The sequence below is a fragment of the Cucurbita maxima genome, unplaced genomic scaffold (genome assembly GCF_002738345.1).
Source record: "Cucurbita maxima cultivar Rimu unplaced genomic scaffold, Cmax_1.0 Cma_Scf00047, whole genome shotgun sequence".
In the NCBI taxonomy this organism is placed as follows: Eukaryota; Viridiplantae; Streptophyta; class Magnoliopsida; order Cucurbitales; family Cucurbitaceae; genus Cucurbita; species Cucurbita maxima.
The window spans coordinates 457,288-468,415 of record NW_019272063.1 but is presented as its reverse complement, the minus strand read 5'-3'; the positions used below and the strand labels follow the sequence as shown (position 1 = coordinate 468,415).

At 33.9% G+C, this 11,128-nt stretch overlaps 3 protein-coding genes across 5 annotated transcripts in view; 1 reads left to right on the top strand and 2 right to left on the bottom strand.

Annotated features, from left to right (window-relative positions):
- Positions 1–1,834, bottom strand: part of LOC111470738 (tRNA threonylcarbamoyladenosine dehydratase) — a 7,514-nt gene extending 5,680 nt beyond the window's left edge. The window contains exons 1-3 of one of the 2 annotated variants that reach the window (XM_023116337.1): positions 1,653–1,834; positions 1,275–1,318; positions 146–263 (exon numbers count right to left, since the gene is read on the bottom strand). In XM_023116337.1, the coding sequence (XP_022972105.1) occupies positions 146–263; positions 1,275–1,318; positions 1,653–1,744 (254 nt within the window). In that variant the 5' untranslated portion in view covers positions 1,745–1,834. Of the gene's footprint in view, positions 1–145; positions 264–1,242; positions 1,319–1,652 lie in introns of those variants that run through there. The other variant, XM_023116338.1, reaches the window with a different exon arrangement.
- Positions 1,835–2,743: 909 nt separating this feature from the next.
- LOC111470871 (probable phospholipid hydroperoxide glutathione peroxidase) lies at positions 2,744–5,185 on the top strand. Its single transcript, XM_023116522.1, has 6 exons — positions 2,744–2,991; positions 3,630–3,706; positions 3,917–3,978; positions 4,067–4,185; positions 4,675–4,842; positions 4,928–5,185. The coding sequence occupies exons 1-6, from the start codon at positions 2,845–2,847 to the stop codon at positions 4,958–4,960; spliced, it is 606 nt and encodes a 201-aa protein (XP_022972290.1). The 5' UTR covers positions 2,744–2,844; the 3' UTR covers positions 4,961–5,185.
- Positions 5,186–6,102: 917 nt separating this feature from the next.
- Positions 6,103–8,062, bottom strand: LOC111470827. Of its 2 annotated transcripts, XR_002715116.1 has the most exons (4): positions 7,537–8,062; positions 6,750–7,005; positions 6,487–6,573; positions 6,103–6,383 (listed from the first exon to the last, which is right to left on the bottom strand). XR_002715116.1 is itself a non-coding variant. In XM_023116468.1 (2 exons), the coding sequence occupies exons 1-2, from the start codon at positions 7,997–7,999 to the stop codon at positions 6,926–6,928; spliced, it is 543 nt and encodes a 180-aa protein (XP_022972236.1). In that variant the 5' UTR covers positions 8,000–8,062; the 3' UTR covers positions 6,632–6,925. The 2 variants fall into 2 exon arrangements, 1 of the variants encoding a protein (XP_022972236.1); XM_023116468.1 differs by lacking the exons at positions 6,103–6,383; positions 6,487–6,573 and having other exon boundaries at positions 6,632–7,005.
- Positions 8,063–11,128: the final 3,066 nt, after the last annotated feature.

The window sequence follows — 11,128 nt, the reverse complement described above, 5'->3', positions numbered from 1 at the left end:
AAAAAAAAAAAAAAAAAAAAAAAAAAAAAAAAAAAAAAAAAAAAAAAAAAAAAAAAAAAAAAAAAAAAAAAAAAAAGGAATCCAAAATCATATCAAATCCATCATAATATAACAATTTATCAAAAGCAAATGAAAAAAAAAATACCTTGTTAGTTGTTCGGAAACAATTTCATCAGTTAGAAGGTCTACATCAGAAATCTCATGACTGGTGCACGCAACAACTGGACTGCCCTTTACAGTGGTCTCAACCATATGTCCATTACCTTCAACAATCATTATAAGAACTATCTTATTTTAAATGATTAGTAAAAGAAATTCACAGAAAGTACCAAAGCAGGAATCATGAATTAGACAACAGAATTATTTGATTGATCGTTTCCTCATGCCTAAGGAATGGGCTATTTATTTGATTACTCCAGTATATCGACAAGCTCAAATCTTTTCTGACCAACATGGTAGTGGTCTAGGGAGCAAAATTAATGGAGCAAGGGAGAACTTAGAGTAATGATTTCAACAAGAGTAGCCGGATGACCTACTATGGTAAGTATGTTGACTACTAGAGTTGAGTTGAGTCGAGTCAAGAAGAATGGATCTAAAGCACTTTGAGTAATAAAATAAAGATCGACCCTTGCATCCAACCTAGTTATGGGACTCAAGTCGAGTGTGTCATACTTTTGGGCATAAGTAGTTAAAAAAATAATAATAATGAAGAGGCTCTTCAACAACTCTCATCTTTGGATACAAGTTGCTTAAAAGATCTGGCATGTGGGTAGATGGTAGGTTCTATTCTTTTCATTTTTATTGAAACTAAAGCTACGTCACTTTTCAATATGAGGAACCCCAACACTATTCAAACTCGAGAATTTGGGTGATCGGTACCTCTACCTCTTGCCCCATACCAACAACAAATGCAGGCATCCCCTCTCCTTCAGAAGTTGTTTAAGAATACCCACAGGACTTCCTCTAGGAGGGACTCGAAAAACAATAGAGAAACAAAATGGAGGAGAAGGAGCAGGATCCCATGACCTCAAGACAGTTTCCCACCACAAAGTGTAACCTGGGAGAGCTCGACCATAGGGTAAAGACTAGAAATATTCCTTGTTTGAAAAAGAACACTAGTAACTATTTAAATGACACAAAAGTTGGTAACATACCCAACAAGCAAAAGGAGGAGAAAGGAAAAGCAGCCGTTCACATATCATATAATCTTTCAAATGCAATAAGCCAAGGGATGGAGGAAACCTGTGTTCAGTATTCTTGCAACGATTACTTACCCCGCAGCTTGGTTGCCTTCGTTTCAGCTTGGTTCGCTAACCGCCTGCAATGATAACAAATTATCAAACTACCATCTTAGTCAGCTAGCTTAATTAAACTTATCAGTTTTTCCCCCACAGTAGCAGTTTAAGCTTCTGAATCCTTCTTTTCCTTTACCATTTTGTATCACTAGAACCCCCTACTTCATCGAGAATAATATATATATATATATATATGTATATGATAGAGAAGAGGAAACATAGCCAGACTATCTGTATCATTATTTTCATTTTCCCCGACTATTACTGGTGCTCTAGATAACGCTTTCGAGTGTGATTAAAGAATAAAAAAATGGAATAAACAGCATAATAAAGAAGTGATTCGACTGATAAACTTGCCTGTTAATGAGCTTGAGGATGAAGAAGGTAGAAACAGAACCGAAGAGAGCTCCAGCACCAACCATTGAAAGAGACTTCAATTTTCCCTCCATTTTCCTCTACCCCGCCTCTCCACTTTCCCACTGAGAAGCGGCTTCAGAATGCCCTGCCCTCGTATGACCCCTAAACCGACCGTTCTTCGTTTCTTTCTTTTTTTCTTTTTTTCTTTTTTTCTTTTTTTTTAATTATTACTATATACCAAATTCCAAATCACATCATTTATTTTCGTTATATATATTAAATATTTTTATTTTTTTAAAAGTAATTAAGTTGGATTGGATGCTTAATTTTACGAGTCATAACACATCATTTATTTTCGTTATAATTATTATTAGGTACTCATTTAAAACATAATATACATCCATCAATCGTATATGGTAGTAAAATGTCATACTTATTAAAAATTACAATTTTAAATATTCATCGGTCAACACTCATTTAAAAATATGACATTAATATATGTAGTTGAAATTTTTATTATAAAAAAATTAAAATGGGCCATAATAGTTTTTTAAATTTTTTTTAAATTTCCTCATGGGTAATTTTTTTAAATATAGTATTAATGATAAAAATATTTTTTTAAAATTTTAAAATGATTAAAAGTATTTTTTGAAAGACGATATTTTTGAAATAAAATAACAAATTCAATAAATGGAAAATTGAATTTTATTTTTGTTTCCTATATTTTATTTCCAATTTTTAAAATTTTGTTTTTTTTTTTCTTTCTTCTATTTAAATATTTATAAAATTTGAAGCAACAAAATAAAGCTTGTTATCTATATTCCGTTCTATCCAAAACATAAATTAAAAGATAAAATGTTATTTAAAAAAATATTTAGCAATATTTTATTTATTAAGAAAAATGGAAAATAAATGAAGTTGGGAGGAAAGTTTCAAATACTCTCAAAGAGTACCCAATATAACGTGGCAGTTGCTGATTTGTCCGTGACGAAGGGTTTTTAAGTCGGCGCGTATGTGTAGCAAAGCCGAACCAACTTACCCGCCAAGTTATTTTTCTAAACATATAAATCTAAAAATGGGTATTTAATAAATTGCTGATGTAAACAAGGAAATAATTTTCTTTTGCTCTCACCAAACGCTGATCCAACCACGTAGGGCGGCGTTGAAATTTGAACATTGAATTCTCTTCCAAATGCATTTTCTTCAAGTTGTCAATTGGATATCGCTCTTGATTCTCTGTGCATCAGCATTTTATTTCTATCGCACATCCCAAATTTCTCCTTTCCTTCTGAATATGGCTCAAGAATCCTCCAATTCCATTTATGATTTCACCGTCAAGGTATCGTTGAGCTCCATCGCTTCTTAATTTACTCTGTTTGCTTGGAAATCCTTGGTTTTTGATGTGACATGGAAAATCTTCTGTGTTGTTGTTGTTGCTGCGGCTGTTGTTCTTCGTTTCGCTGTTGAAGTGATTTGTTTGTTTAATTCGGCAGATCATTGATTAGTAGTCGTCCTTGATTTTGGAAATATCTGAATTGTCGGACTTCGAAATATTCGGGATTCTTTTCTTGGCTTTAAATAGCATTGTCGTTCGCTGGCGTAGGTTTCTTTGCTGTGGGGATTTTCATTTTAATTCGTTTTACTTCGAAATATTTGGGATCCTTAGTTTTAACTACAGAATGAGAAGCCTTTGTATTACCTCTCGTTTTTCATTTCATCGACTTTGGCTTCTTTATTGAGGTGATGTTCAGTTTAATCTGTTTTTATTTCGGTAATTTTTTATTAGTTCTCCATTGACTTCGGATATATCAGACATGTAAGATCCAAATCGAAGTACTTGGGATCCTTTTTGTTTTACAGCTGGTTTTTCATTTCGTTGACTTTGGCTGCTTTATTGAAGTGATTTTCTGTCTAATTCGTTCTGCTAACTTTTTTTTATACGGGAATATCTGAATTGTAAAATGGTTTTCTTTGCAGGATATTCAAGGGAATGATGTGAACCTTAGTCAATACAGGGGGAAGGTTCTTCTTATAGTGAATGTTGCTTCTCAATGGTAATTTTTATTTTCTCATGGAACTAATTGAATGTTGCCAACTCTTCAAATTCACTCACGATGATGAAATCATGTGCAAATGTTTAAAGTGAATTAAACAGAACCACCATTATATAAGGTTAGAGAAATCAAGAAGTGAAAATGGGTCGAAGACTGAGAAAAATGTCAAACTGTATCATTAATCTCCTTAAGATCTTTGTTGTTTTGCAGTGGTTTAACGCAGTCAAACTACAAGGAGTTAAATGTATTGTATGAAAAATACAAAAATCAAGGTCAGGCTTTAATTCATGGCAATATCAAAACTCATGAAGTTCTATATTTCAAGACTGTGGTTAGTTTAAACAATACTTATCTGGGCAGGTTTCGAGATATTGGCATTTCCTTGCAATCAGTTTGCAGCACAAGAGCCAGGAAGCAATGAGGAGATTCAGGAAACTGTATGCACAAGGTTCAAAGCTGAATTCCCCATCTTTGATAAGGTAATCATGATGTGATGCAAACTTTAAATAAAGCAAGTTGTCTTTAAATTATTAGGTTTAAACTATAGTGACAATCTACTATGAATATTAAATATCCTGGAGTATTTTCGATATCAAATATTGTAGAATTATTCATTTGTCTCAGCGAAATTATTAATTGAAGCGGGCCAAATCCTCTGGTTATTAGATCACTAAATGCATACAAGTTAGCCAGTTTGCAGCAATAGATTTTGTAAGGATACTCAATAAGCATATGATTTGAATTTTATTTGCGCAGTAGGACAAGTACTTTCATGCCACAAACACTGGTTACTAGGCATTTGTTTGTCCAATTATGGGAACATTTAGGATGAGTTTGGTACTCTTGAATCGTTGAAAAGTGCTTTTAGCGAATTAAGATTTCCTTAACTTTTTTTTTTTTTTTTTTTCACTTTTTAAAAACTATTCCAAAAGATTCTTCTAAACGTGCTCATGATGTGGTTTTGTAAGGTTGAGGTTAATGGGAAGAATGCAGCACCCATTTATAGGTTCCTGAAATCACAAAAGGGCGGAATATTTGGGGATGGCATCAAATGGAACTTCACAAAGTTCTTGGTGAACAAAGAAGGGAAGGTGGTTGATAGATATGCTCCTACCACCTCGCCTTTGAAGATTGAGGTTAGTACATTTTCCTCTGATCAACTTTATATAGATCAAGACTATATGAAGAGCCTTATTTTATGTTTCTTCCTCAATTCTGCAGAAAGATATCCAGAATCTGTTGCAATCTGCTTGAAAAACAAGGTCAGGAAACCATACCCACCAATAAATTCCAACAGTGCTTATTTTTATGAGTCTTTCGTTATGTGAATGCACTTATAAATGTTTGTATGAACCGGTTTGTATTTTCTCTAGACCTTGCATGTAAGTTATGCCGTGAAGTTTGAATTCATCGACGCTTCCTGTCCATTTGATCATATGTAAAATTGAATTGTGTGATAACATCAAGCTCTTTTTTTCTTCCCCCAACACCAACTGGTGTCTTCGCCACACACAAAAATTTCTTTGTTTGTGTTGAACTAATTAAGATAGGCACCCTTCAACAAAAAAAATTGGAAGTTCGAATCTCCCTACATTGACATGTTGAACTTAATGAAACCCTTTGTGAAGTCTTATGCTACATATACCACACGAAAATAAGCTCTCCCTACTGCATTACATGAACAGAAATTTCATGTAATGCATTATACCAAAACTTGAGATTTGGTAAATTAACCCAATAATTTGGAAGACATTTAGCAACACAGTCCATGAACATAAATTTTCCAACTTAACCATCATTGAAGCTTAAAATTAATTTTAAATCAAATTTGTTCGTAGTCCTTCCTCACAGTGCCTCCACCCTCGTAAACTGTAAAAATTATCCTCAACTATCATGCAGTCAATCAAATCAAAATTACGTGCCAAATCACAACTTCTCAACATAAAACGCCAAGGCCTAAGAGCTTGGAAAAGCTCAAATATGATTTGAAGTATCAAAGTGAAATACCGAAAGCATTTTTAACATTCAAACCATTAGACTGCCTTAATACAGGAAGTTTCCAGAAGTTGGCCCAATCAACCTAATTATTCAGAACTTGGAACGAATTGCTTTTTATAATCACTTCTTCATAATAATCTAAAATTAGAGTCCATTTTAATTAACATATTAATGCACACGTCAGTTCATTGTCGACCACTTTTACCATTTCTATAAATTGAATGTTGAGTAAAAAAGTTTAGATTCCAATTTTATGAACATAAAAGTTTATGGTAAAAAATTTTAAAAAAGAAACTTTCTTAATTATAATAAAATCTCAAAAGGGTTAGTGCCTTTTCTTTTTCTTTTTAAAAGTTTGGTCACCTGTTACTAAAAATACTAAAAATAAACTCGTTATCTAGTGAACACAAAAACTTAATAACAAAAGACATCATTAGCTCAGAATCTTTCGATTCATACAAACATTTTTTCTTCTATTGGCATTCAAGCCGTGAAGGGAGACTAGAAATCATAAGCAGGGACGACATGTTCCCTGGTCTCGATCCAACTTTCGAGTCGTTGAATAGCATAAAAGAGATTATACCATCTACAACTCAAAATAAAAAACCGAGAACTTCCCTACTCAGACATTGGAATAACAAAGAATGAACATTTCTCCCTTGCTTTCCATTGACAAAACCTGATAGTTAGTAAAGTCAGTGTCAGTTACCTTCAGAAATGGGGTCAAAACAGAACAAAGAGAGCCAAAGTTGATGATGGGTTAAGTTAACACTGTTAGTTACCTCAGCATATGCAAAAAGGTCAGTGAAAGAGACTTGGGGTGTTGGGTTGGGTGTTATGGAAGCTAACCTCTCAAAGAGTCAAACCCACTGCATAAAAACCATCAACTACTGCTTAAACCAACCAAATCAAAAAACAAGAAATAGATTTGATGAACTTATTCATATTATTATCATAAATTTATTCCCAATTTTACAAAAAGAACTACATATTTCACAAAATATATCTTAGTCAGACTCATTTTGGGGTATGGTTAATCTCAAACCTGATACATTCTTCATCTTCTTCTTCTTCTTCATAAGTCAGACTCATCAAACAACCCGTCGTTCATTCGTTCCATCTTTACCCGAACGCGTGCCACGTTGGTTCACCATAAGGCTAAAGGTTACTAGTGCAAAAGACGCATTCCTTTTTGTCTGCCAAATCTAGTGATGATGCTTCTTAGTTGCATAATCTAACAGTACATGCCACTGCCTGAGCCCAAAATTTGAGCCTTGCCTTAACATCTTCTGGATGATCACCTATATGACCAAACATCACCAAAAATTCAGAACCATTCCTTTAAAAGATATAAAAAATTGTAATCCAGAGAAAAGAAGGACAAATATAAACTGGAATCCTATGCATTATAATCATATGGTTCGTATCTGATAAGTTTTAAGTTATAAGTTAGAGAGCATATTAGTCTTTTGTTCTTGAAAAACTTGCAGATAAAACAGGTAAAATTGAGAATCCCCACGAAATTCAAAGTGATAAGCACAGGTTAGAGTGAAGAAAAATCGAAAACCGTTGCCTCCACCCCACCAGTAAAGAACAAAAACCTAAACGGACCCTAAATCTGTCAATTCTCATACTTATCCATTCTATTTTAGAGTTCTAACAATTGGAAAAACTCCATTCTAGTCCCTAAATTTCAACAGTCATCACCTCATTCTCGATTCAAACTGCTTTCAAATCATAAACGAGCTACATAATCCAGATAAACAGAAATGTACGAAAAAAAGAAAGAAATCCAGTTCCAAATCAAGATCCAACAGAAAAGAGCCACTAACCAGGACTGGAGATCTTCCAATTCGCAATCGGACTCGACACTGACGAACACGAATCCAACGCCGTCGAGCTCTCCGGCGACTTCTGGTGCTCGTCCATGTACTTTTGGCTCATGGAATAACAGAGCTCCAACGCCGGCAGAGTGTTGCAGAGCTCCGGAATCTCATCGTAACTGAAACCAAACCCTAGATCCACACACCCTTTAAGCTCATCCAGATCCTCATCCGTCAAGCTCTTCGTCCTCATCAACTCATCCTCATCCTCCACAAACCCCTCAAGCAAAACATGATTCTTCTTCTTCTTCTTCATCTTCTTCGTCAAATTTTCCATCCCCATTTGAACCGACTCGTCCAAATCCGAATCCGACCCGATTTCCTCACCCTCTTCAATGGAGGTATCCTCCTCTAGGTCTTCTCGAACTCCATTCACCCACAATTCAGATTCGCTAAAGAAACCACTTCCCATTTTTTTTCTCGTTTTTCAAACTCGCCTCTCGTTCTGTAAAACGTGTCCGCGGCAGAGTTGGAGAAATGGGTCTCCGTTTATAAAGCGAGTGAATAGAAAAAGCGGCTTTTTTTTTTATAATTATTTTTTTCTGTTTTCTATTTCATGCATGTATGGGGTTATAGCATGGATAGTATGTACATACATGACATGATGACGTGGATAGGGACAGCTGTTCCTAGAAGGTGGGATGATGACAAAAACAGAGGTGGGGACACGTGATAGTCATGTGGGGACAGGGGATTCCATCAATGGGAGAACGACAACGTGGGATGTGGGGCCCCGTCTTCCGACAAGTGGTGTTTGGTGTTGATCCCTTCCTACGTGTATGTACATCCACATCCACATATTATGTTCTACAAATACAAAATAAATATTTTTCTTTTTTTTTTCCTCCCAATTATATAAAAATAAATGTTGCAATAACGACGCGTTAATAATTAAAATATTTATCTTTTCATTCATAATTTGTAATATTTAATTTTAATGTGAGATTTAATATGTTCGTGTTTGTTCATTAGAGCTACTGCAACGATATCTAAATATGTCATCTAAATTACACGAGTATTTAAAATTATATATATATATATGGAAAAGGTTAAATAAAAGTTAAAATATTATTTTAATACTTTTCATAAAATGGATAAGGATAAATAGGAATTTAATATTTATCCATTAAAGATGAAACTAACTTAATACTAATTTTGGAATAAAATTGGATAAATCTAGACCATTTCTGGCACGTGTCGAATGACACGTGGGGATCCAACTAGATTTTTGTTCTGTTTTTTTTTTTTTCCTTTCCTTGTCATGTCGGTCGTTCCTTCGCATATGGGCTTTAAAATATATATTGTGGTTTGGAAAAAGTTTTATTTCTTTTTTACTTTTACACTTAAAAACAAATTAGTTTTTTCATAAAGGTTTCCCCCACACCCCAAAAAGACAAAAAATAATAATAATGATAATAATAAAACATGTCAACATAAATCTATTGAAATATATTCAAAGTTGTATTTTAATTATAAAAATAAAACCTAAGAAATTATATTCATTTTTTAATCTTTTTAAACTTACCTCAATTAATTATAATATATATATACACGTACATATTTATGGTGCTTGCCACATAGGTTTCGATGCTTAAGTTAGTCGGTAGAGCTGAACTTCATTAGATTTTCCTTCTCCAAAAGTGTTTATATACCCTTAAATTTAGGGTTTTGTTGATTTCCATTACGGTTAGGTCAACGGGATCACAAGAAGAGGGGGATTCTAGACGTGGTCATTGCTCAAGACCGACTAGGGACTTGGGCTTTGACCAAAGTTTCTCTTCTTTTGTGAGATCTCAGGTCGGTTGGAAAGGAGAATGAAACATTCTCTTATAAAGATGTAGAAACTTCTCCCTAACAGACGCGTTTTAAAACCATGAGGCTGACAACAATATGTAACAGGCCAAAGTGGACAGTGTCTACTACATTAGGTTCGAGTTGTTGCAAATCGTATCAGAGCCCAACACTAGGTACTGTGTCAACGAGGACGCTGGGTCCTCATGAGTGGATTGTGAGATCGCACATCAGTTGGAGAAAGAAACGAAACATCTCTTATAAGGGTGTAGAAACCTCTCACTAATAGACGCGTTTTAAAATTGTAAAACACGACGATACGTAATGGGCCAAAGCAGACAACATCTACTAGCGGTAGACTTGAGCTGTTACATCTTTCTTTTAATTGGTAGTCCGACTCACTTAACGTTTAACCCATTATACTCTATGTTGAATATTTCATCCCCATACAGTCCCGGATTATTTTGTGCTCGACCTTATGATAAAATTTCATTCCGAACGATAAGCATAAAGTAAGATAAGTATTGATTATCGAATAATAACAAAAACGAGAACGATAAATTAAAAAAATAATAATAATAAGGAATGAAAATGAAAACTCATATCCAAAGACAATGAATGAATAAGAGATAAAAGGGGCATTTTGGGAATTATGATTTGTTACAAGACTTTAGCAAGGTTCATAGACACCATAATTTTCTTGTGGCTGTGGGTCAATCGTTGTGTCTATGATACTCCAATTATAATAATAATATTCCAAGAATCTTTTATTTTATTTTATTTTATTTTTTATTCAGCCAAATCCATCATTTTCTGATTTAAATGACTGAATTGCCCACAAAATCTGGCACTACCTGCGTATTTGATGTCTCCATTCCACGTTTCTCAGACGACATTATTTAATTAAAATTAAAATTAAAATTATTATTTTAATAAAATTACAAATTTCTTAACTGAGGCTCGACCAATATTTTTCAACGGAACGTTCAAATTTGATGAAAAAACCTAGAAATGGGTTTCGTTCCCGAACCATTTTCGTGTAATTTTTTTACGGGGTATCCGTTGCAATTTTTTTTCATTTTATTGAACGGGTATAATTGGGACGTTAAAAAAAACTTCTATCTCGCTTTATTCTTTTACTATATTAATTTGAGATTGTACTCAGATTAAAATGAGACTCGAGAAAACTCGTAGCTCTGTGTACGAGACTTTACCACTTAAACTCGAGCGCGAAAATTTTATTTGAAAGTTATTTTCATAATCATTATTGGAAAAATGGTGGGAGATAAAAAAGTTGAGAGAGAGTTCATTGGGCAAATAATTATATCTAAAGAATCAAAGTGCTTTTTATGTTAAAAAGAGACCCTTTTCAAACCATACAATTTTTGGCCATGAATGTGTCCATGTCATGAGACACAAGAAAGATATGCTTGGGTGCTATTTGCAACGTTTGAATTCGATATGAGTAAAGTGTACCTGATCGAGTTACTTTTAACTTTTTTATATGCTTTATACAGAGTACATCGTGCTACGTGGGACAACCAAAAGAAAGAGATCGGCACTTCATCGTTTGAATTATCGAGTTTTATAAGAAAGTTGATAAAATAATTTATGACAACATGAAGACGCCAACTGAATAGCTTTAAGGGATAATACCCTGTACTTCTCGAGCAACTTTTTTATGTACTAGATATTTAATTTATTCAACAGTCATCAGGGTCGATAGTCGAGCCAAATGTGTTTAATTGGC

Bases quoted from the DNA above. Each gene is read 5' to 3' on its own strand.
- LOC111470871 (XM_023116522.1), top strand. From the start codon at position 2,845: ATGCATTTTCTTCAAGTTGTCAATTGGATATCGCTCTTGATTCTCTGT. The intron at 4,186-4,674 runs GTAATCATGATG...TGGTTTTGTAAG, and splicing joins AATTCCCCATCTTTGATAAG to GTTGAGGTTAATGGGAAGAA. The intron at 4,843-4,927 runs GTTAGTACATTT...TCAATTCTGCAG, and splicing joins CCTCGCCTTTGAAGATTGAG to AAAGATATCCAGAATCTGTT.
- LOC111470827 (XM_023116468.1), bottom strand. From the start codon at position 7,999: ATGGGAAGTGGTTTCTTTAGCGAATCTGAATTGTGGGTGAATGGAGTT. The intron at 7,006-7,536 runs GTTAGTGGCTCT...TTGGTCATATAG, and splicing joins TTGGAAGATCTCCAGTCCTG to GTGATCATCCAGAAGATGTT.